Consider the following 26,279-nt stretch of genomic DNA (forward strand, 5'->3'; position numbering starts at 1 on the left):
TGAGCAAAAGAGATGTGTGATTGGCTCACGTGGTTTTGATAAAAATATAACTTCCGGCATTTCCAACCAGAGATCAGAGCCAGGTATAACGTTTAGGACTTTATTAAACGTAGGATTCAAACTCCAAATACGTCGTGAAAGTTTAAACATTTGTCTCGCGTTTAAGTCTTTTCACAATTGTATTTTTACCCCGAGAAAGTTCCTTTTAAGTGACCGCACTACGTGCGAAACCGATCCGCTCCCAAGGCCAAGCGGTGACTCAGCTGCCTAGCTTTTCTAAGTTCCTAAGAACGTTAAACCGTTTCGAGAAAATATTGTAAGCACTGTTCCAAGAACAAAGTTTGCGACACCATCTTTTATCAGAGCAAATGCTTGTAGAACACTGCAGGGACGTTAATTCTTCTTAGAAACTGTCAAATGCTGTATCTTGTTGAACGTTATCTGTTCGGTGGGGAATATCGTGATTGGTTGAACGGGTCACGTTACGTCCAACTTCTTCACAAAAGTTACACAACGGAGCACAAAGGCATGTTGAAGAATGCCTTCTAATGTAGATCAATGCTGGAATTTTTTATTTATTTTTTTTTAAATAGCCTAGAAGCAAAGCTCTTTGACTCAAAGGTTTCATCTAAACTGCTGATCAGCGTCGAGTAAAAATGAAAAGTAATGAAACGGTTGAATAAATATTAATAGACAAATAAAGGGATGCATAATATTTCTAAGAGTTTGAAATCAGGTTGATGAACTTAATAAGCTTTCTCTAGCTTTATCTCGTATATAGTTTCATATCCATGAATTTCTAGTTGTTCTAATCTTCACAGGTGGTATTATGTATAGATGATGAGCTCTGAACACGTGTGTCCAGTCCCTCAAGGTTGAGGCAACATCCATCTTTCTATGTCCTGGCCATATCTGTATAGTTAAAATAAATAAATAAATAAATCAATAAATCAATAAATCAATACCGTATTAAGATGTTTAATCCCCAAAATTTGGTGGGATTTAATGTTTCAACCTTAAATCAGCATTTCCAATCTACATTAACCAACACCTCTTGACTTCACACTTGTACAGTATATTCGCAGTAGGTTATGGGAAATGGGTTCAAATCTGAAGGAAGTTCGTCGGTTTAAATTGTAGATAAAGAAAATGTCCTTTCAGGAATTTCCGTCCCAGTCCAAATTCAAACTATAATCATAGTTATAGTCGAAAACATCCAAACTGATCTCAGGGCGTCCTTCTGCATGACTCGGCTTCGGCTTTTTCCCTCTGCGCCAGGATCGTGAACACCTCGTAGACCCGGAACGCGGCAAAGCCGGTGGCCACGAGGCTCGCAGCTCCGAGGATGTACCACCAGTTGAAGAAGCCGAAGGAGACGCCCTTGACGATGCAGTAGAGCCCGAAGCACACCAGGGCCACGGTGGAGAGGATCTGGACGCACAGGGGTGGCCCGGAGGATTCCGATTTCTCCCCCATGGCTGAATCACAGACGTAGAGAGAGAAGTGTTCTCCAGAGCATCGCTTTTTACGAAGAGCGTCAGCTGAATTCCTAGTGCACGGCGAGAATCTCCATCGCGCCTGCTCGCTTTGGAGAGCTTGGCCTTATATACAGCTCGGCTTACAAATCTATCATGAAAACCTGCTGCTGAAGGTAAGTCTGAGGTCTAATCTTCCTCTCAAAGCGTAGAAGGATCATCCGAAATGCCCTAGCAGGGATTACGGCACGGATATACTCGCTATTCGGAGCAAAACATGCAATCAGCGAGAGTGTGTTCTCTCTCTAAAGAGCTTACAGGAGACATGAAACCGCAAGCTAGAAACGCTGGCTGGTTATTTCTGTCCATGTGACGCCACGGAGGAGTTAGCCCGACTGCTAGGAGGCAAGTTTTGGAGGATAAAACAGTAGAACTGTTGTTTGCTGTGGAGATATTCTTCAGCAGAACTTGCATAATAAAAAAAAAAATAAAAATGTATTAGCTAGGGCAAAGTGGAAGATTCAATGTGCTGCCCAGTTTCATGTTTTGGCTGCTCGGAAACCGAAAACCTAGTGTAATTTAATAACTTATGGCAAGCTAGTTAGCTAGTCAAGTACGTTAATACAGACTATGAATGTTTAGCTGGTTAAGGACCCATGCTAAAATCTACACTAGGCATTTAATTAGATAAACCTACCATCCAGGTCACTCAAACTCAACCACTGAGTAGATACAAGTGGATCAGCTGCAGCAGGACAAATCATAAAAACAGCCAGAATCTAGCTAGGTAGCTAGCTAGTCGAGTGCAAATGTTTCCACACGCTCAGTTTTGGAGTTTCTTTTACTAAAACTCCCAAAGAATCTGCATTTTAATTCCATGTTCATTTAATGTCATTAAAACACAGTTATCTATAATAATAAACGTATGTATTCAAATGTACCTGGTTAATGACCTAAAACACAATCTCTTCACTTCGTCAAGTCTGACCGATAAGGCAGGAAGAGTTCGAACGCGCTCAAACTCTTAAACAGTCAAGATTCGATAGGAATTTAAAGGATATTGAAAATATTGCCCACAAATCGTGAGAGAAGAGGTGTATAGGAACACCGTTACCGACAACGTAAACCGATCGGACATGGAGGAAATACAGACACTAATGCGTAAATCAAAGATAACTGGGGAAAAAAAAAAAAAAAAAAAAACCCTGTGATTCACAAACAGCAGGGGAATTGAAAAAATTCTTAAAAGTGACTTGTATAACAACAACAACAACAAACAACATTTATCACAGATCACATCCAGAAATCTCATTTCGTTTGCTTCAGTATTAACTTTCACATACGGTTATGTTAGGGATGCATCGATACTCATGCTGCCATCAGGTATCGTCCCAATACCGTGCTCGTTTACTCATACTATTGGACGCAAGTCTAGTGTACATCGCAAGCAAATCAGACTGCTCTGAAAATATCAACAGAGCACTTCTCTTCAGCGAGCACTGAGCCACACGTTTCCTTTCCCCTCGCTCTCCAGCATCTACACTTTTCTCATTCGTGCAAATTTTTAATGACCTCTCTCGCAGATTCTGTCCTACATGCTTAGCTGAGCCCTTCTCTCACTTTCGAACAAATGTAAACACCATAGCAACTTTGACATAAAACTCAGTTCACTGTTAGCAACACACTGCGACCAAAAAAAAAAAAATACTAACAAGGAAGGGGGAAAAACAAACAAACATTGAATTTGTGTTGTTTGTAATAATAACAGAACATCCTGAACAATCCGGTAAAATCTTCTGGGGTTTCTTGATTTGGATGTAGGGGTGTGCAAACTTCTGCACTCAATCCCTTATTGCTAAGGCTTGATTTATTTATTTTTTTTGTAACTACGAACATGAGACTTTTTTATTTATTTATTTATTTATTTATTTATTTATTCATTCATTTTTAACTTGATGTTGTGTGGAGTGTTGCTGAATAATTTAATTAATAATTCAAATCTTAAGGCGTAACCTTGCACATCAAGAACGGCTGTTAGGGAACAAATCCAAAAAAAAAATTCTCTTTATGGGTTAAGTTGAGGGGTCCGAGCTGAGGCTCTGTGTAGCTCCTTTGAGGAAATAAAAAAAAGTCAATCATTAAAAAAAAAAAATTTAAAAATTAAAATTTAATTACAATTAATTGTCTGCTTTACACTGATTAGTGGTCACCACTACACTAGAGGAATGTAAAGTGGTCTGAACCTCCCTGCCTGCCCCCACCACACACACACACACACACACACACACACACCTTCCTATAATTCACAAGTCCTGCATAGTTTAAAACCCTGTATTTCTCAAAAAACAAACAAACAAAAGTGTAGAAGCATGATTTTAAAACCTAGTAATAGTCTAATGTGGATGCAAACTGTGTGCGTGTATGTGTGTGTGTGTGTGTGTGAGAGAGAGAGAGAGTGAGATCTCCCGCATCATTACAATTATCTCTAAAGTCTAAATTATTACAAATCATTAAAATCATCCCATCAAGCATTTGAACCACAAGTGAAGGAACCAAACCATAGCTTTTGGAAGTCTGAACACACCATAAATCACTATGGTAACACACACCCTCACACACACACACACACCCTTAGTGTTCACCAATGGTTAAATTCACTAATCCCCTGCAGTCATTAGACAGTGAGTAGCTTTACAATATTATTCTCATCCAAAATAGATCTACCTCCAGTCACGCTGCATAGTTATAGTTCTTAAATAGTGCATAATCCTATTACTGCATTACATCGCCACCTGGAGGTGTGTGCGCGCTACTTCACACCACCGTGTGGTGGTGTTTGCTCTGAGCGAATGCGAGTGTGCTTCGGTGCTTTGTTCTGCGTCCCCTCTCTCCCATTACGTCAGACTTCATCGGCATCACACTGTCCGAGCTCATCTGATCGTCTGTGACGTCCTCCGGTTGAGACAAACTGAGAGTTTTCGGGTCCACAGGGTCTGTTACGGGGCCTCTAAAGACACATCCGTGACGTCATTTCTTTCTGCAATCACAAAAGAAGAGAACAGTGCGTCATTATGACGCCACACGATCTTTTACAAGTGGGTGACACCGGATAGTGCGATTATAAATAAATGTCGAGTGCAACACAGAGTTACAATCTCAGCAACAGCGGTAAACAACAAAGAAACAAAAAGGGTAGGGGTGCCAATAATTTTGAAACCAGGGGTATTCCTTTTTTTTTTTTTTTTTTAAATCTGAAAAATAAAACAGAATGTGGTCACATGTTTATGTGTGATATATCATACATACTTACTGCTAAGGGTGCCAATACTTTAAGAGCTGACTGCAGAACATATGGCAGTTTGTTCGACTTAAAAAAAAAATTTAAAAAGTATAAAAGTGTCTCTCTCACACTCTCTCTCTCTCTCTGACCAAGGCTCCATCATTTAAACCTTATCCAACCTGCAATGCATTGTGGGATGTCAGGAATGGTACTTTTATTTACTTTTTATTTTTTATAAACGCTATGCTTTCAGACATGATACAGCAGACCTTCTTGATAAATGCACTATGATAGTGCTGTGATTCTGTACAGACTGTAAATGTCCTTTTTGCCTACACTACACCAACCACACCACTACACGATGTCCTCCTACCATGTTCAGCAGAGCTTTCCAGCGAGTCTGTACCGACCTTGTGTTCTCTCTCACAAGGAGAGCTTATGACGAAGCGAAGAATGCCGCCGTTGTTCGCCGTGCCGTGTATCGACGCCTCCAGCGCTCGTTAGCGGGACGTCCTGTGTTACATGCGAGTGCTGCGGGGAAACGAGGCCGAGCACGATGTGTGATGTAAGCAGCGCGCGGGAGTGCAAGTGTCTCTGACGCAACAGTCTGGACGTACGGGGTCTGTAGTGAGAAGTGTATTATAATGCAGCCTTGGAGTGGAACTGGGCTGCAGAGTGATGTGGGTTTATAAATCACTAAAGATTAAATCATTTTATTTCGTACAGTCACAGGACATGTGTGTGTGTGTGTGTGTGTGTGTGTGTATAGTGTTCGACTGCGACCATGTCATCCGGATGAGACGTTAAACCGAGGTCCTGACTCTCTGTGGTCATTAAAAATACCTGGACACTTATCGTAAAAGAGTAGGGGTACAACCCCGGTGTCCTGGTGAAATTCCCCCATTGGCCCTTCTCTATCGTGGCCCCCTAATAATCCCCATCTCTGAATTGGCTTCATCACGCTCTCCTCTCCACTAATATCTGGTGTGTGGTGGGCGTTCTGGCGCAATATAGCTGCTGTCGTATCATCCAGGTGAATGCTACACACTAGTGGTGGTTGAGGAGACACCCCCCATACTATGTAAAGTGCTTTGAGTGTCTAGAAAAGCGCTATATAAAATGTAACTGTAACTAACTAACAGAAGACGTGATCAGTTAGTTTGAGCTCCTGTTCGTTTCTTTTGTGTTGAAGAGGAATGAACAGTAGAGGGCAGTAGTGAGCCTCAAACCAGAGATTTTTGTTCCTTGAATGACATCCTTTCTTTCTGGGTGTTTAATCTGGCAACTTGTTGAGTCAGTGTGTGTATTTTGCTTGAATCTTTCTTCTAAACAACTTTTACCCACCAGTGGCTCCAGCTCCTTGCGGTCTATGAGGTTGAGCTCGGTGCAGAAGTAGTAAAAGTGCTTGTAGCAGGTGTTGACGTGGGCCTCGGCTCCCATCAGGATGATGCGGTCGAAGTGGTGGATGTAGACGTGCACGAAGACCCGGAAGAGCCGGCACAGGATTTTCTTACAGATCTGAATGAAGTTCTTTGGGAACGGAATTCCTGAGAGAAAGAAAGAGAGAAAAAAAAAAAGAGAGAGAGAGAGATTTTTATCAAGCGTTTGGTCTGTCTGTGACGAATACTGACTTTTGATTAACCAGGATGATCTTAGTGGGGGAGGTTATCCGTACGGGCACTCCGGTTTCCTCCCCCCAGTCCAAAGACATGCATGGTAGGCTGATTGGCATGTCCGTAGCGCATGAACGGGTGTGTGAATGCGTGTGTGATTGTGGCCGGCGAGGGATTAGCACCCCGTCCAGGGTGTACCCCGCCCTGTGCCCAATGCTCCCTGGGATACGTGACCCTGCAGGATAAGCGGTATAGAAAATGGATGGATGGATGTGCGCCTTCAGTGTTGATGGACAGCTATGATCATCCTAGTCCTCCACCATGAATTCTCATGGCTTTCCAAGGTTCATTTCAGCTGCTTCTCAGAAGCCGAAACGGTTAGTGGTGTTAGACTAGCAAATAGCCAAACAGGATATTCCCGGACACTCTTCCCCCACCTATACGCAGCCTACAGGAAATGTCCTGGTGTCCTGGAAAAAAAAAAAAGATCAAATTAAGCATGGCAGTGCTGACTCTGCAACTTCATAAAGCTCAGTGGAAATCGAGGGAAGCATCCTCTTTACACACACATCTCATGTGTAACAGATTTTCCATGTGAAATTTCATTTAAAGCGCACCTATTACGGTTTTGAAGCGTGCCCAATTTTGTTTTAAAGGTCTCATACGATAGATTTACATGCATCCGAGATCAAAAAACACTCATAATTTAAACTGCAGCGTTACCTTCCCCCCCCCCCCCAGTGTCACAAACGACTCGTTAAATGATCCGTTCTAAAGGATTCATTCTAAACTCCTCCTTGGTCAGACGTCCCAGTCTGTCGTTATCGGTCTACCGCTGTCGGCGAGCAGCCGATGAAATCCAGAGTCGGGGTTTTTCGTTACAAACCTACGTAGGTTAGTACAGGAAGTGAAGTCTGGAATCACTAACGACTCGATTCAGCCGTTCAGAATCGATTCCTTCTTTTAGGAGTCGATAACTCCGTCTGTCCTGCGCTTTGATTTTTGAAACTTTGCAGACTTTTTACATTCACAAACAGCTACGTATAGAACACTTACGCTACGTGAAAGGTAATATCTGAAAAACCATAATAGGTACACTTTAAGGCTTAAATTGATAGTATGGTCTTTCACACTGTTTACTCTGCATCCTACACGTCATCTTCTGTGTTGTGTGCGCTCACTCCGCACTCGAAACGTTTGGAATATCAGCTATAGGATTATATACAAGATTCAACCCCATAGCAACCTCCATTCTACCCAATGTAGCAGCAGATCATAAAGCTCTGAATGCTTACTGGGCTTGTCTGTGCATACAGTCACTGGAGAATTAGGTACTTTTTACTGACAGAATGTGGACGAGAACCGAAACCGAAAGAAGCCTTTGAGATCGACGACGGACTTTTTCGGGATGAACCCAGTGACTAGGGCTTGGTGATATGATGCCATGATGATAATATTGTGATATAATATAATCTGGTGTCAGTGCTTTTATACATCCTTTGCCACTCTGGAAACTGTAACTAACTAAACTATTTTTTGTACCACCTTCCTTTTCTTTGTGACAAAAAATAAATAAATAAATCTCTGTGCTTCCTTAGCAAAATAATAAAATTATGACGCACATTGTAGATCATGAAAATGTCTTGCAAAATGATGATTGCTGCCATGTTTACCAATGATTATATCCTGAAACCATCAGAAACCAGCGTGCACACGGGAGTGTAAACAGCCAATCAGATCCAACCTTGCGGTTATCTTAGTCTACGAAAGGCATCGGACGCTCTATAGTCTACGGACGGAACATAAGAGGCTGAGATTAGTGCGTGTATGGTGCTTGTACATGCGTGGGTTCGATGTCACTTCCATCTCGGATCATGAAGAATGTGTAGTGTTCGAGGTATTCCAGATGTTCTCGGCGTGGGCGTGTTCGTGTTTTAATCCGGGCCGCTGTCGGCAGCCGACAACACTGTGGCACTTTGACTGGAAACGCTCCTGATCACAATCTGGAGGTTAGTAGAATAAATGAGGAGGCTTATTTCCATGGGAAGTGGCAGCGAATGTACGTTCGTGTGTAGGCGGGGAATGAATTAAAGCGCTCAGCATTGTGGCTGAACAAAAGCGCTCGTGGTCGTGTGAGACGGGCTCTGTGTTCGGCCCGGCTGAAACACCGAGCCTGTGCAAATGTTAGCTGAACAAACACTAGCTTCCTGTTGGTCAACTCTCGCATCATCGAAAAACCGGTGTATGCAAATTCCATCTCACCAAAAGTACAAACAATCTTGGGTCGTAAAGTTTCTCTGGTGAAGCTGTACGATCACTACTAGGAAAAACAAAAAAAGAAAACGCTCCCGCAGCTAGAAGTTCAGCAAGTGACGTCAAATCAACAAAACTGCTCACAGCATGAACGCCGCAGCACTTCTTACCTTTAAATACAATTTATACTGCATGGACTGTATATTTGCTTTAGCTCGATTAACATACAGACATTAAGACGAAATTATGACGAAAACACGGAGACGTTCATTCGCTTTATAGGTTGAACGCGTGGGGGTCGAAAACGGCGTAATTCCGAGTTCCAATTCCTGAGGAAAGTTGGATGCAGCAAAAGACTCGGCTAGGCTGACCTGAATTCCTACAAGTCCTATATTCATTCTTATTCATTTTTCCAGGGCCGCCTGGGGGCTTGGTGTCCCTAAGCAGCCGTTTATCCTCTTATCTGCTCCTGATAATCTCCCATGATGCAAACTGGCTCGAAGATTACAACAAACCAGGGTGCGCGCTGTTCTAAACGCACAATGGAAGGGTACTAGTACCCGTCCCACTGTACTACGGATCCTTGAACCTGGCTTTTATCCTCCTACTGCTTTCGGAGCATCCCGGATTAACCGGATTCTACAAGAAAAACGTGCCGTGACCTAAAATTCCCATAATGCTCCTGAGCTCTCAAACCAACAGCTTGTCTTTGCTTAGTCTTTTCAGTAGGAGCTACAAATCAAAGCCTGGGGGCCAAATAAGACATGACATCCTGTTTTGTCCTCAATTCTCTCTCTCTCTCTCTCTCTCTCACACACACACACACACACCTGTATAATCTACCAAGTTAAAAAAAAAGCATCAGCCATTACATAACCTCTTATTTAACTGTTAAAAAAGGAAAACATGAAGGAGGTGTATGCTGTTCATGAAATCAGCTGATTGTGGGAAAACATGATCTCAGTGTGATCTTTACAAACCATCTGGTTTAGAACGAGTGACAGAAAGTGACGAGAAAACGGACCTTTAATTGTAAAAAAATCAAATTACGTTAAAAAAAAAAAGTAGACATTTCTTGAGCTCTTTTCCTCACTTATGTATGACTGTTCAGTTAGAAACCAAACAGTTACGAACCTTTACCCAACACTTCTTCTGTTACGAACAATAACAGTCCCAGTATATGATAATACTCGTACCGCAGTGCTGTCGGATTCTCCAACCTTATTGGTCGGAATCGCGTTGTTTCCGTATAACAGCGCGGCTCAGACGGTAGTTCAGGCTGTAACATGAACAGCAGGTTAATATTAATGCGCTCCTTCTAATACAGTGCTGTTTCTATAGTAACAGCTCACACACACAGGGCATTGTACGGCGGATGCCGAACATAATCTGAGGCTTATAATAAACGGATTTAAAAAAAAAAAAAAAAGTGTAACAAAGCGTAACGTTTGTTTACTGTAACAAAGTTTCCCAGCACGAGAAAGTCTTCAGGACAGAGAAGTTCACGCTAGGTAGACGTCTTAAACGACACGGAACGCGGCGTGTTTTCTATCAGACCACCCGATTCTTAGGTGAGTAAAAATATTGGCACGCTTGTTACTTGTTACCCAGGTGTGTCCTGTTAGACTGAGTTTAAACAATAAATAGCTCTGAACTACAATCTACTCTTGGTTTCGGCATTTGTTGTTAAAACAGGATAAACCCACATGAAGATCAGAGAGCTGTCTACGGGAGAAAAGCAAGCCGTTTTTGAAGCGGAGAAAAGACGGAAAATCAATCGGAGGCGTTGCACGAGCATCGAGCTTACCCAATACACAAATTCGGAATGTCCTGGAAAACATGCGTTACGCGTCGTTCGTTAATAAATGAAAACATTGTAATTCTCGGCCAATCGCCCTTCTGTAAACGGAATAATACACGCCAGACCGTGCGCTCATAGGAAAATAATACGCTTCAGGGTGGTAATGGCACTCGGCTTCGTGTTGTGCTGCATCACACCGACCCGACGTGCGTTGCTTTCGTACAACTAATAAACACAAACACAACAGTATTATATAGCCATTTGTTCTTCATTTTTCAGTACGTTGATTCACAGTGGCGAGTTCAGAGTATCTGGAATACGTGACTCAAAATTCAAAAAGAACGCGCGTGTCCTACGCCATCGTTCGTTCAGAAAACCTGTAAAAAGTTTTGACGCTTTTTCCCCTCGTCAAACTCGATCTCAGCCGAGTGTAAAAATAAATAAATAAATAAATAAATAACATTTTCCGTGATATTTAGGATGGTTTTTGGTGGGTTTTTTTTTTTTTTTTTCAATTATTCACATAAAAAAAAAAATATAATTTAAACCCTTTTGAATGAATGTGTGTCTCTCTCTCTCTAGAACTGCCATAACTTGCCCTGACTGTTAATGAATGATGACAGCACATCCAAAATACGGTGACTAAACGTTCTTCACACATCATAACGATTCACACCGCAGCACACGAGCTATTGTTTAAATAAATATGAGAATAAACAGATTTGAGGTTAAACTGAAAGAGATGTAGGCAGACTTGGCAGGCTGGCAATAAGCAGATGGAGCGTGTGTGTGTGTGTGTGTGTGTGTGTGTGTGTGTGTGTGTGTGCAGTGTTTTGGACATGGGGATTGTGGGAACCAGGACGCCGGTGCTTAAATCTAATCAAACATAATATCTTTTGTAGTTTTCTTGTTTTTCTACGTGCATGTCAGCAGGGCGACACGCTTCCCACAAACCCGGAGAGAGAGATGAAGAAAGTGGCCCGATTCTTTACGGCATGAAGCGACGGATTCTTTGGAGACGGAGAAAGAAAGAGACGTGTTCAAGGCTAAGGTGGAGCAGGCACAAAGGTCATGTGATCTTAAAGCTAATAAGCACTCAGTCGGGGTAATGAGAGACTCGCCGTGCTGCGCTCGAACGCTCACCCCTCCCACAGTGCTGCCGCAGGACACACACTCAGACACACACACGTATATACATGTCTTAAGTGTTAAGTGTCCTTTTTGACTAAGGGAAGGAGACATTACCAGAATGCCAAAGCGCACACTGTATAGTGTACAGCTGTGTCGTTCTTAATAATGATGGGTTTAGAGAAAGTGTTACAGACTAAAGAGTAAGAGACACATAACGAATGCTGTTTAAAAAAGGGAGCTCATCTGACTGTCCTCTTGTTATCCTGCCCCTATATATCTCCATCTATCTATCTCTATACACACAAACTACCGGTCAAAAGTTTGTGGACACTCAACGGAAACGTTTCTCATGATCTTTAAAAACCTTTTGACCTGAAGGTGTAGGATTAAATGTGTGAAATCGGTGTTGTAGACAAAAATATAATCGTGCCGACGTGTTCATTTCTTTCATAGGAGCTGGACTAAAAGAGGTTAGAGGTCACACGAGCCTCCAGTGGTCCTGACACATCCTGCCTGCCGGAACTTCCTCTTCCCCAGGGGCTAACACAGACAACGCTCTCAGCAATGCACTGGCTTACACACACACACACACACACACACACACACACACACACGTGACCTTTCACCTGCAGCAGACTCACCTCAAGAGTGCTGATCAATGAGCAGATTCCCAAATCCTCAAATCATGACCGGATGTCAGGTCATTACACTGGACTTGGATGATACTGTCGTTTAAATAAAACGATTATCCCCTGTGGAATTATAATAAATGATACTATCACCATGGAAACCCCACTACAGTACGTTGTATATCTGAGTGAGGTCTGAGCTGCTTATACTGTAGCCTGTGTTTTCCAGGATGGTAATATAATAAATAAATAAATAAATAAATAAATAAATAAATTTTAAAGTATGTATTTATTAAAAAAGAATACATGAATAATAAACCATAAAAATAAATACATAATACATTTTAAAAATGCAATATATACAACCACGATTTATCATATTATAGTGATAATTAAAATATTATTTGATAGGATTTTTTTATTATTTTAAAAATGACCAGTAATTTCTTAATTTAAAAAATGTTGCATATTTAGGAATCTACTTTACCATTTACCTTAGAAACTTTAGAAAGTTTTGTAATTATTATTATTATTAGGGGGCCAAGCACAAAAGGTGCGTACGCAATATCTCATCCCAGGGCCGAGACGAGTTCAACACGCCAAAAAAATTGGCGCCAATTTCCGCCATCTTGGATTTTGTCAAACACTGTTTTTTCGCTAATCCTCCTACAATTTATGTTCAATCAACACTGAAATTGGCATTCAACATCTTCAGACGAACTCAGGACCATGCCCTGAAGCTATGCACCAAATTTCATCACAGCACTACTTACTGGCCTACAAGAACATGTCGAAAATGCATCCATCTAAGTGCCATTTATGCAATTCCTCCTCCAAATGTTCTCCAATCTTCACCAAATTTGAGACCCGTCCAAACAAATTTTTATCAAATGAACTAGGATAATCAAAACCGTTCTCCTGTAACGGACTGGCAAATGTCTGAAACTACAACTCAATCATTCTCGAATCCCTCTGCCTATAATTATGGCTCTGCTGAGTCTGGGTGCTTGGCCCCGAAAAGGCTGCTTGCAGCATTATTATTATTATTATTATTAAACTATCATAACAAATATGTTTCAAACCTTTACCATTACTTGAAGAATACATCTCTTTCTTACAGTTTTACTGTAGATGAACTCTTTGTAACGCGTGACCTGAGACCATTTTAATCATAAAAAGTAGCCTACATAATAAACTCATGAAGTTTACTTGGCAAACAGGTGCAGCGGAACTGATCTGTGGTAAACATTTGTGAAAGTGTGTGTGTGTGTGTGTGTGTGTTTCAGTAAATCCTTGTTAAATCCTCTGTGCGGTTGCGTGTGTAACTGCATCCCGTATCTCACGGAGTTTCAGGCCACATGACACTGACGAATGTTTGAGCAGCAGCTGGTCTGATTCCTGTCTTTCTCCGCCCGCCCGAGTCTGTGTGCCATGTGTGTTTACTAAGAGATAGTAAAGAAGAGGAAGAGACACCGCTGGATGATAAGGGGCAGGATGTGCAGGTTGGACAAGCTGGTCCTCTCATCGAGTTAAAAAAGAGAGAGGAAGAAAGAGACGGAGCGAGAGACACAAAGACAGAGACCTCCATTATCTACACCTGACATCGTATCACTTACCCTCCAAACCTGAAGCGTACTCTGGCAAATGTGTGTGACCTCGGCATGTGTGTGCGAGGCAATAACAAGCGCATGAGTACAGCTAAACAACGCTGATTACAGACAAACAGCGCTGCGAAAGAGCGTCCAAAACGATTTCGTGCGATTGCGATTTCGCCGATTCAAGTAGTTTTCCGCAAAAAAAAAAAAAAAAAAAAAAAAAAAGGCAGCAAAATCAAGCATTTATGCTTGAAAAAACTCTGCGAAACCCTGTGCGGACTGACCACAGGACGTGTTTATGTAGCGCGTCCGCCATACAAGTCCTGGTGTACGTTGTTACCATAGAAACAATGACCTATTCAAATGTGCACATTAATATAAACTGCTCATTTGTCAGTCAGAGCCACTATCAGATGTGCTTTTCTAGAAAATTAACACCTCCTGACCAATCAGAATCGAGAATTGTGGTACAAATGAATATAACTGGATCACCTGGAAATAAAAGTCTAACAAAGTGTTCAAACAAATGCAAAGCACAACTTGGCTAAAACTTCATTCACAGCCATGTTAGAATTCTACGTCTGGGGACTGCAGATGTCTGGATGTCCTCCGACTTTCCAAACACAGTCCCTGTTCTGTCTTGTGTCTGAACGCTGCCACGCCACGGGCCGTGGCCTTTTCTTCCAGCTTTTCTAAATAATGCATATTTTCCCCAACACAAACAGAACATGGCTACGCCCCGGCTCGCGCCGGGCTGAATAATTTATAGACCTGATGCGGTTTAAAACACGGCGATGAGGACAGGACATGGAGAAAGAAGCGGCAGGTGGCGGGAGTGAAGTGGATAATAAAGACTCGGCTGGTTCGGGTTGCAGAAGGAGGCTGAAGGGAGTGAGAGCGGCACATCTCTGAGGATCTGATGGCGTTGAATAATTAACACACAGCGTGTGATTGTCTTACATGTTAGCCGTACACTACGGGCTCTCAGTGAGGACAGTGTGAGAAAGGAGGATTGTACTTGGGATTTGGGGATTATAATTAGAGTAACCTACTTCTCCTCTCAAATGATTGAACTGTAGTGATTTGGATGATAATAAAGCCCTGGGGGAGGGCAAGTCAGTAGCCCGGGTGTCCGGGGCAAGCAGATTTTGTGTCCGAGCTTCCAGTTATTCATAGTTGCCTGGCAACTAGAGAAAATTTTAAAAAGCGAGGCTCAGAAGTGGCGCAACAGAAACGCGGTCACCCCATCATCACTAGCCAATCACGCATGATCAACCTGCAAGCTCATGTATGCGGAAGAGGGCGGGGGGGGGATCCCAAAAACCATCATGCTAACATCAGTGCTCTGTTCATCTTTTCATAGCTACACTTACCTACGCTGGTGGGAAAGATGTCCTCGTTGTTGATCTGCACCTCGATCCAGTCCATCAGCAGGTTCATGTACTGCGGCGCCGGCAACGCCGTGGGCTTCTTGTACTTGTGCTCATCCTGCCAGCGATACTCGAACCGCGGGCCGCCCGACATCACCGGGCAGCTCTTCTCTGTGCAGAACTCGCACACGGTGCCATAGATCAGGTTGATGCGGTTGAAGAAGTCCACCACGTGGACGGCCACCCAGTCGTTGGGGTCCTCACCGGGGGGCAGCTGCACGGCCGCCCGCAGGTCCACGCCCGAGCTGAGCGACGCCTGAGCCCGCTTGTGCAACTCGAAGCGCTGCGTACCCGGCTCGAACTTACGCTTGGGCCGGAACGTCTTGTCCTTGTTGAAGACTTGCTTGAGGGCGATGGACATGGTGAGGGATGGGCGAGGAAGGGAAGGGAAGAGAAGACGTGGGGCCTCAGGAGGGGAAAGGGATGGAGGGACGGATGATGATGACGACGATGACGACTGGTGGTTTCCTCAGCTGATGGCGGGGCTCTGCTTTATAACATGGTCACCTGACTGAAACATATAAAAACACCTGTGATGCAAACAGATGAGACGTCTTAGACTATTAATAAAAAAAATAATAGTCACATTTGATTGATACACATGTTGATTTTAAAGGACATTGATGCCTGTAACGATCATTAAATATTAATTAATAAATACTTTTGGGGTCTTGCTTCAAACGATCTGTACTCCCGAATTTTTTTTACTCCAACGATTGAGTCAACGCAAATCACACCGACTTTAATTCGCTCAATTAGCGGCAACGGGGTTTAACCCAAAGCACAGACTTTTCCCAGCAGCCCGTTGTTAAACCAAATGCTTTACGTAAATCTTGAATAACTTCATGTTTATTTTGAGAATACATATTTCTAAAAAATTTTTTTAATTAATTTTAAAAAAAGGCTAATTCTCTCACATTTTCAAAAGTATTTTCCAGCTGAAAACCGGTACATGGGAGTGCGCATACACGGAAGCACACGGAACTTTCAAGCTCCTGAAGCTCGTGACCAGAAAACTGTAATAAAGAAAAAGATTTTTGTTTCAGCAAAGTCACTACAGCTAGTCAGCATTAACAGGTCTGAACACGATGACTGTGTACTGTAACGAACACTATAACCTTCGGGCATGATAAGGCAAGATGCTCACACACACACACACACAAACGGAACAAGCTTATAACGGGGGTCTTTTTTAACTACATAACAGTGGAACTCAGAGCCTTCGTGCTGATGGACATCAGCGTGATGGGGACGTGTCGCTGCGCGCTCGGCCTCGCTGTGCTGAACCGACTCGAGAACGACCACAGAAATACTGACTTTAACCTGAGGTCATCAAATCTACAAACGCTTCAGTATTTTGCAGACATGCAGATGGCTTTACTTTTATTCCTCCAGATTTACATATATTTGTTTTGCATGCCTTTGATAATCAGTACTCGGGGGAAAAGAAGGGTGACAAACCTTCCTAAAAGCCAACGCAGGTCCCTTTGACTAAGATGGTAGACTTAGAAATGCTAATTAGTTAAAACAAGTGTATTAAGTGACAAACAAAACACTTAGGGTGTGAAAAAAAGAAAATAATCAAAATGATGGCGTGGTGGGATATGGCCAGACGCAGAGTAGAGTAACTGTTACAACTCTCTCGTTGATTTTTTCCCCCCGATAACAGCATGAAAGAAATGAAATGTTATTTCTCTCATACCACAGCAACTGGTCAACGATTACGATTTTACTGTAATGTTGTTGGCATTTGTATGATAACATTGTTGACAATTTTATTGTAACATTGTTGGCATTTATATGTTAACACTGTTGACACAATTTTATCGTAACGCTGTCGTCAACACAACTTTGTTATGTAGTTGACACAATCAGGCTATATTATACCATAGCTGAGAATTTTATTGTAACGTTGTTGGCATTTATATGTTAACGTCGTTGGCAATTTTATTGTAACGTTGTTGACATGCTGTTCATTTGATCTGTTACATTTAATGTTGTCGAACACCCATAAAATAAATTAGATCCAGTTATCACTTACATTATATCAGCTATTAAAGTCATTCTCTCACTAGTTTCACTTTCTAGCTCTTGAAGGTAATATGAATAAAAAAAAAAAAAGTTTGGAATATTACCGAGAAACCGCAAAGCCCCGAGCACTTTCCTGTGGGCCTGTGGAATATTCAGCGGTTACAAAGCGCCGACACTGACGACTCCTTCCGTGATCGTTTAAGAAACATCTCCATACAGAAAACTTTGTCCTCCTGTAAGCGGTTACTAAAGAAACAATATGGAAAAGATACGTCGTGGAACCCCGGTTAAACGCCTGCTTTGGTGTAATTCACAACATTCACACTGCAACTTTCCCACAGTCAGGATGGCTTTCAGTAACCACAACAAATCTCACTACAACCTCATTAACTCTGATGACTGTTTTGGTTTCACTACAAGTAAATGGAGGACTCATTCGGAGAAAAATCCCTTTTTTAAATTGTGATAAGACGCAAAAGCGGTGTGTTACAGGGGGAGGGTGGTGCTGTTTAAGTGGAATTCCCCAAGCTGTCAGATGTATTTAGTTATCTCACACACACACACACACACACACACATAACTTGGCCCAGGGTGTGTAAAGTAAGTGAAAGCTTATTCTTGTCGTTCTTACACAGAGCCACAATAAGTTAACAGCAGGGTGTCAGGAGGTTCAGTGTAACAATTTTAAAAGACTTTAAAAATTCGAATTCACCGGTGACACACTAAGCAGGAAATGAAAAGTATAGAGTATCCTGTAACAACACAACAATCCAAAACATAAAAAATATTCTGATTAAAACTAGAAGTTTGACATGAATGAGGAGGGTAGGGTGGTTTAGTGGTAAGCAGTTTGCCTCACACCTGCGGGGTTGGGGGTTTGAATCCCGCCTCCGCCCTGCGCGCGTGGAGTTTACGTGTTCTCCCCGTGCTTCAGGGGTTTACTCCGGGTACTCCGGTTTCCTCCCCAGTACAAAGACATGTGATGTCGGCTGATTGACATCTCCAAACTGTCCGTAGCGTGTGATTGTGCCCTGCAATGCGTTGGCACCTCGTCCAGGGTGTCCCCTACCTCGTGCCCCGAGATCCCTGGGATAGTCGCCGTGCTCCCCGTGACCCTGTGTAGGATAAGCGGTGTAGAGAATGGATGGACGGACGGATATGAATGACTGAAGCCTTGCCTCAGACTCCTATTGGCTGACACGTAGCCATCTTAGACTACATTTTGTGAAGTGTCTTGTTTAACAAACCTTTTTACCAAACAAACTTTACTTAATAAAACTTCTATAATGAAAAAACTTCTATTTTTTTTTTTAAACATACAAACTTTGCCAAACCAACTTTTTTTTTTACAAACTTTTTTAAACAAACTTTAACTTAATGTTTTTTACCAAACTTTTTTTAAACATACAAACTTTACCAAACAGACTTTTTTCAAACTTTTTTTTTTACCAAAGACTTTTTTTTCCAGACTTTTTTTTTTTAACCAAACAGACTTTTTTTTAATCAGACTTTTTTTTTTTACCACAGACTTTTTTTTACCAGACTTTTTTTTAATCAGACTTTTTTTACCAAACAGACTTTTTTTTAAATCAGACTTTTTTACCAGACTTTTTTTTAAAATCAGACTTTTTTTTACCAGACTTTTTTTACCAGACAGATTTTTTTTTTTTAAAAATCAGACTTTTTTTTAACCAGACTTTTTTTTAATCAGACTTTTTTTACCAAACAGACTTTTTTTTTTAAATCAGACTTTTTTTAAATCAGACTTTTTTTTTACCAGACTTTTTTTTACCAGACAGACTTTTTTTAAATTAGACTTTTTTTTAACCAAACACACTTTTTTTTTTAATCAGACTTTTTTTTTTTTTTACCAAACAGGCTTTTTTTACCCAACAAACTTTTTAAGCAAATATTTACCAACCCCAACCCCCACATTTTTACAAAACAAACCTTAACAAAACAAACCAACTTTTTTCAAACCAAACTTTAGTGAACATTTATTTTTCTTTTTTTATTTGAATTTATTTTATTTATAAACATTTTAATGAATATCAGAGAATAATTTTTATCCATCGACATGCGTTGGTCCATGTTGCTTATTACTGTATTCTCACTAACATCAATATCAAGCTGTGCAGTTCTGATGGAAATGAAGTCCTTACACTGTAGTGACCAAACGAAATGAACAGACCAAACACCTCATTCGATGCATCAATAATTTCAGGCTCGAGGCAGAGCCAGCCGTATTATTTCACCCTAAACGTCTAGCGCGTGTTGGGGCCAATCTTCATATGCTCACCGACCGGCCCAAGCCACGCATGCACATAACCTCAACCTGCTGATTACACCGTGCTAAAAGGCAAAGCTAATCACAAACACTGAATTTGGATTTTGCGTACAGGGTCTGAACGCACCGTGACGGCGTGAACTGAATATTTTGCTGAGTAGGTAAGATGGCAGGTTTCTCTTCTTTCTTGATCTACGCTGATTTCCAGAACTGAACACACACCACGCCATCACTGATGGAGAGATTCTCGACAAAACGATACAAAATAAACAAACAAACAAATAAATAAATAAAAAGACTACAGGTTTTGTGAATGTCACGGCTCACATTCAAGAACTCTGTGGTAGTAAAGAGACTTAATGACTTGCGGAGTTTTACGGTGCGTGACTTTGTGGCGTTCGAAAGCGCCGTAATAACTGCGTAATTACAATCATTTGCTCTACAGCAGTTGTAGTTACATGTAGTCGCACACCATTTAAATTACACGCAACCTAAATAATAGTTAAAGGTGCAATTATTTTTAATCCCAAAGCAAATTCCCAAACATACGTCGTGATATTTAGATTTGTAAAACAAGTCACTAAAACAGAATCTTAAAACGCTGAGCTAAATTTGTTGACTAAATTACAGCTTTTTAAAATTTCTATTTCTTTATTTTACACAATATCCCTACTTGTGTAAGTCAATAAAACGCTCTCGTTAGGCTACCGATTACTGGCGACGCACCACACCAGTCAAAGCCTGTTACGAAAATAGTTCACATGCCTTAAACACGTCTCTCTGTGATAGAAATATCTGGAGAATTTAAAACGACACGGACGTCCTCTTTCACACTCGGACGCAAAAAAAAAAAAGACGCAACGCATCGGATGGCGCTTTCGTTCGTCGCGTATTTCTGCACCTCTTCCAGGTCTCAATCTCAACCGTGCTTACACTTTTCTGGTCTAACCGGGTTGGTTGTTTCAGTGAACCATCCGGTGTGGTCCACGCAAGTGCGATAAATGTGGACGTATTCGCATTTCAAAGAAACACGCCTGTGGCAACATGAGGAGCTTCATTCAGTTTGTAAATAGACAAATTTGTTCTCAAGGTTGACGTGCAGGGTGATAACGACGGGTCGCCGTGCGGGTTCTGCGCTTTGATCACCATGCAGGAATGTGACGGGGTGGGGTGGAAAGCTGTAAAACTTCCACGGCTAAACGACCCCTGAAGTGACCCTTAAATTCTACCACATTACGATTTCTATTTGTCTGCCTTAGTAACTTTATGAGAGAGAGAGAGAGAGAGAGAGAGAGAGGGTGGTGAAGGACTGACTGTAACTATAAAAAGACAAAAAGTAGGTTTCTTTCTTTAGTGAATAAAGAAAAATGTTACAAGCACATCGCTGTGGTCTAAGAGGAATAAAAATTGGTGACATGCTCGGTCTTATCTCCTCTTTTTTCTCAATTGTTTTTCTCTCAAATGCTGTTAATACACATAAACCAATCAGGATTGAGATCTGGAGAATCTGAAGTCAACACCTTGACCTCGTGAACACTTGCTCCTTGGTCTGCAGCAATGTTTAAGTAGGTGATACGTGTCAAAGTAACTTTCACACGAATGCCAGGCCCCAGTTTTTCCCAGCAGAACACTGCAGTGCACCTTATGTCCTGACTCCTTTGAACTTTTTCAGCAAAGTGTATTACAGGAGCTCTTCTGTGGGATCGGATCAGACGGGCTAGCCTTAGCTTCCCAGGCGCATCAGTGAGACTTGGCCGCACATGACCCCGTCACTGGTTCACCGCTTGTCCTTCCTTGACCATTTTTGGTAGGAACACCGCACAAGACCTGCCGTTTTGGAGATGCTCTGAATTCATCGTCCAGCCGTCACGATTTGGCCCTCGTCAAAGTCGCTCGGATCCTTACGCTCACCCATCGTTCCTGCTTCCGACGCATCGACTTTGAGAACTGACTGTTCACTTGCTGCCTAATAAATATATCCCACTCCTTGACAGGTGCCGCTGTAAGGAGATAATCAATGTTATTCACCTGTCAGTGGTTTTAATGTTATGGCTGATTGGTGTAACACACTCCACAGGATCTACAACAGCATGTAGTGAACAGAACAGTGAAGCCATTTGGGATTTGGCCTCACTCGGGACATTTACGCCTCGGACTCATAAGCCATAATCATGTGATTTGTTTAATCGCGGCGTTAAGGCTGTAAGATGGAGGGCGTGATCGTGCTGGGTGGTGGAGGAGGCTCTGGCTGTGGGAATGTAGGCTTTAAACATGCACACTGCGTCTGTTTAATGCCCGAGCCTCGGCTTTCAATGGGCTTTATGAGGACCACACAGAGGGCCAGTTGATCCGACATCAGCTGTGTGTCTTTCAGTGTGTGTGTGTGTGTTTCAGGCTTGTGACCGTGGAACAGTTTGCCAAACTGCTCTGTGTTCAGATCAGCCTGCAAACACGTGGCTTTGATTCTCTTTTCTCAGACACTGTTCTTTTGAATCGGAAGCAATTCATGAGCAAAGAATAAATAATACTTAACGATTTAGCCTATTCACTGCACCAAAAAATGAAAAATACGACATTTCATGTTGCTATATGTATTTTTTTTTAATAGCATGAAAGCTCTACCGTTCACGCCTGCATCACGTCAAAGCTCCGAACCAATACTTACGAGCCTAATTTTAGTTTCGGTTTCAAAGGAAGCGATCGTTTTCACCATCCAAAAAAACGATAATAAATGGGAGGTCACGAAACGGAAAACACACCAGCCCCAAAGAGGGAGAGAGAGAGGAAACGAGGAAAATAGAAAGACACGAGGGACAAAAAACCATCCTGAAATAACCCACACCCCCCATTTTATGAGAGTGTGAGGATGTCTAGGCCGGCGATCGTGCACGTGCTGGGAGTAAAACACTCTTTCAAGGCATGGTGCGTGGCCAAGTGGAACTGAAAGGCTAAATAAATGCTCGGATAAAGCTTGGACAGGATGTGGCTGACTTTGCATCAGTACTCATGACCTGTGTGCCTCAAGATGGCTGACAGAGATATGTGAGAAGAAGAGGCATGTTCTGGGTGGTTCAGAACAGTAGATATTTGCAGGAGGTCCATCAAACAAGTTCGGTGGAGTCGTAGTGTTCTTGTCTGAATAATGAGGATGGTGCAGTTTTTAGAGCCACTATAGATGGTATGGAGCAGAAACAGGCCAAGGCGTGATATACAAAATGGTACGGGGGAAAAAAAAAAAATGTCAGGAAGACACAATGAATGAATGACAGGACAAGAGTGATGCCTTGTACCTCCAGGGTTGTGGGATCGAATCCCACCTCCTCCCTTTGTATGCGTGGAGTTTGCATGTTCTCCCTGTGCTTCAGGGGTTTCCTCTGGGTACTCCGGTTTCCTCCCCCAGTACAAAGATATGCGTTGTAGTCTGATTGGCATTTCCAAATTGTCCGTATTGTGCGAGCGTGTGCGCTGTGATGGTTCGACACGCCGTCCAGGGTGTCCCCCAGCTTATGACCAGAGTCCCCGACATAGGCTCCAGGCTCCCCACTAATCCTTGTGTAGGATAAACGGTATGGAAAATGGATGGATGGATGGAACTGGCAAGCCGTTCAGGGTGGGTTTTTCCTGTTTATATAGTTTAACATTGCTTTTAATCAGAAATATTGGGGGTCCTTGAGCTCCAGAACACCCACAGAGTGACTCACATGCCCGTGGCAAAGAGAGTCACAGGGTAAAGAGAGTCGGATTAAATGATCATAGGACTGTATAATGGATTAAACCTGCTCAGTAAATAAAAAGCTACACACACACACACACACACACACACACACACACACACACACACACACACACACACGTGCCCTGGCCTCCCTCCAGAGCTGCACCCAGCAACAATATCCCCATCGTGAGATTTCACACAGATTGGGAGGCGGGCACAGCAAGCTGCCTGGTGAATAAACAGTACAGTACTGATGCCAAGCCACTGCGTTTCCGTATGGACGTGTTTTTACAGGCTGGCATTCAGGGAAACACCGAGCTGCTATGAGTAAAAGCAATAAAAACAGGTAGTGACAGAACCCTGAAAGGAACAACCACGGCTCCCTTTACGTCTAGGAGCTGTTTCGGCTGCTTAAAGGCACAGGAGGGTTCGCGACTGTAAATCCCACTCCGGCAATCAAAGCCGTCAATGTTTAACTCGAGTTTCCTGCCAGGGTTGTGTAAAGATCTGTGAATTCCTACAGTATGAATCAGTGTGCTCTCAGACAGGAAGTAGTGATTATTGTACAGTATGAAGGTTTTTTTTTTTGCCTTTTTATTAATCTGTTTAATACACCATCACTCAAAAGGATCATTCGTGTTCGTGTTAATCATAATCTGCCCACTCACATATCTAGAATTTGAGCGATTACTGTGATTTCGCTTCGCTGCATTTCTCTCGTCACAAATAACCTACAAGACTGGACAACTTTAGGCGCCAAAACACATAAGCTGATAAATGATTCATTTGGTTCTTAGATATTAAAATGAAACAGAGAAAAGATCTCACTAGCGTAGACGGTGACATGTGACCTCTGATTTGTCCCTCCTGTTATATTGAAGCTCACTTAAATAGGTCCAGAACAACACTAGGTGACATGATGTGCTGTTACACGGTGGTCTAATGTTTCCAGCCGTTAAATGGTACTACTCTAATCACTTTGAAGTTGATTATTTTCCCAAGATGCACATCCCAACATGTTTTATTCCTCTTATACCACAGTAATTTCCCAACGATTACATAACAAATCAATCAATAATGAGTCAAGTCATATTTCTACTCTAAATATGATACTAAAATATCAATATGTCCAAAACTACAGTAGAACCTAGAGCAGAAATGTCTCTGATAATCACAGTATTTATCAAATAGATGAAAAAAAAATTGTGTCTGAAGTTTATTTACAATATTTATATATATATATATATTGAAAGCTCGAAAACGAGTCGGCTCTTTGAACCGGCTCTTTTAGGTGAAGCTTTGAGAACCGAGACGCACATAGGAGCTTCAATGGAAATGTACTAATTCATGAAATCATTTCAGTTAGGAACGGTTAGGAAAAAGAAACAATAATCATTTTTCTGGTTTAGAAATAAAATGGTAATTAATCGATTGGGACGCCATTTGAAAAGACTAGACTCGGATTGGTGAGCTGAGCCAAATGAACCGACTCACTGAAACGAATCGAAATGGCAATCACTTACTAAACAATCTGCATTCTGTTATGAAGAGACGTGGCTTCTGAGTTTGGGCGGGATTACAAATGCACATAAGGCGAGTTTTAAATGAAGAAAACGTGTGTTATTACAAATAAAATTCATCTGAAAAACCGACGTGTGCTAGAATAGTGTGTATAATAAATGACAGAATTTACACTCCTGTAAAGTACTGCGCCATTCAGAAATTCTTGCACATCAGCTGAATCCAAAATAGCGTTCTAACTGACATATAGTGCCCTAAATAGGGTGGACAAGGCATCATTTCATACCCTAAGGAGTGCACACAATTAGGGAAGACGGAAACATTTGGGATTCAGCCAAACTCATTAGCAGCACATTGAACCGCTACGACGTTAATTAGAGCTCACAGGTTTTGTTACTTTTCAATTGAAACTCGATATCAAGCCGAAGTCAAGTTATATCTACTTTACAGTATTGAAAGTGAGAAAAAATTAATTATAACACATATATATTTTTAAATGGCAACGTGTTGCGTAATACAGTGTAGTAATGCAGCAGCTTTAATTGACGCGTCACACCCCATAAGAAACACAAAATATCTGGCTTACTAACAGTTTAAAGATAATTTTATGAAACAGGGCAACAAAAGAGTCTAAAACATAACTTCAAAATATATAATTTTTTTATAAACATAACGGCTCAAAGCAAGCCACAACACAGGCACGTTTACAGCACAGCCACATAAACACCTCGAATTAGCACAAGAACGTAGCACACTGCGTAAAATGCTAACGTTTTAAAACTACTAACCGACACAAAATAGTGTTTGTGTTCTTATTTACCTTTACTGTACTTTATCCAGCACTTTTACTTTAGTCCGGTGTGATAATTCTCCTCGCCTGGTCAATCCCGCTTTGCCGTCTGCGCCACCACTCAGAGAACAGACAGGCTGCTGGCTGGATGCATACTAACCTACTAAATAGTAAAGTCACAATAGTGCAGCCCCTAACTGCAGTGACATACTATTTAGTACGACAGTATGGATGTAGCCATGGGAACCAATGGAATGCCATGAAACGGGTTGGAGCCAGTACTGCGCATGCGCCCTAAACAGATCACGGTGTAGTGCTGGGTGATCGTTTCTAGCAGTTACAGCGCCATCTTGTGGACGTCCAGAGATTATATACACAGACAAGTATGTTCAATATTTTTAATACGTTAGTACATTATTAAATTATTTAATTTACACTTACAATAATTAGGTTGATTAGGTTATTATTATTATTATTATTATTATTATTATTATTATTATTATAACCCATCGTAAATGAATGCAATCATTTTTTTCTGCTTTCATGCTTTTTTTTGTATCTCTTTAGAATTATTTCAGCCTTAAAAAAAAAAAAAGAAGTAATAATCATTTTCTATCTCTCCAATTCAAAGCTATCATAGTGCAGGAATATTCACAGCCAAACCCAGCAAAAATACACACTACCCCGCAGCAGGAAAATCAGATGTGTTAGAGAAGCAAAGAGCAAAG

The 26,279-nt window shown here is 41.7% G+C and overlaps 1 protein-coding gene across 10 annotated transcripts; it reads right to left on the reverse strand.

Moving 5' to 3' along the window:
- Window positions 1-92: 92 nt before the first annotated feature.
- Window positions 93-25,769, reverse strand: LOC128603485 (MOB kinase activator 3B). Of its 10 annotated transcripts, XM_053617959.1 has the most exons (8): window positions 25,582-25,768; window positions 18,100-19,757; window positions 17,343-17,484; window positions 16,125-16,223; window positions 15,151-15,718; window positions 6,100-6,302; window positions 5,166-5,377; window positions 93-4,512 (listed from the first exon to the last, which is right to left on the reverse strand). In XM_053617959.1, the coding sequence occupies exons 5-7, from the start codon at window positions 15,566-15,568 to the stop codon at window positions 5,192-5,194; spliced, it is 807 nt and encodes a 268-aa protein (XP_053473934.1). In that variant the 5' UTR covers window positions 15,569-15,718; window positions 16,125-16,223; window positions 17,343-17,484; window positions 18,100-19,757; window positions 25,582-25,768; the 3' UTR covers window positions 93-4,512; window positions 5,166-5,191. The 10 variants fall into 10 exon arrangements, 9 of the variants coding, with proteins under 9 accessions (XP_053473934.1, XP_053473931.1, XP_053473935.1 ...); XM_053617956.1 differs by lacking the exon at window positions 18,100-19,757; XM_053617960.1 differs by lacking the exon at window positions 18,100-19,757 and having other exon boundaries at window positions 15,151-15,737.
- Between the last annotated feature and the right edge of the window lie 510 nt (window positions 25,770-26,279).

This window comes from Ictalurus furcatus, chromosome 28 (assembly GCF_023375685.1).
Source record: "Ictalurus furcatus strain D&B chromosome 28, Billie_1.0, whole genome shotgun sequence".
Taxonomy (NCBI): domain Eukaryota; kingdom Metazoa; phylum Chordata; class Actinopteri; order Siluriformes; family Ictaluridae; genus Ictalurus; species Ictalurus furcatus.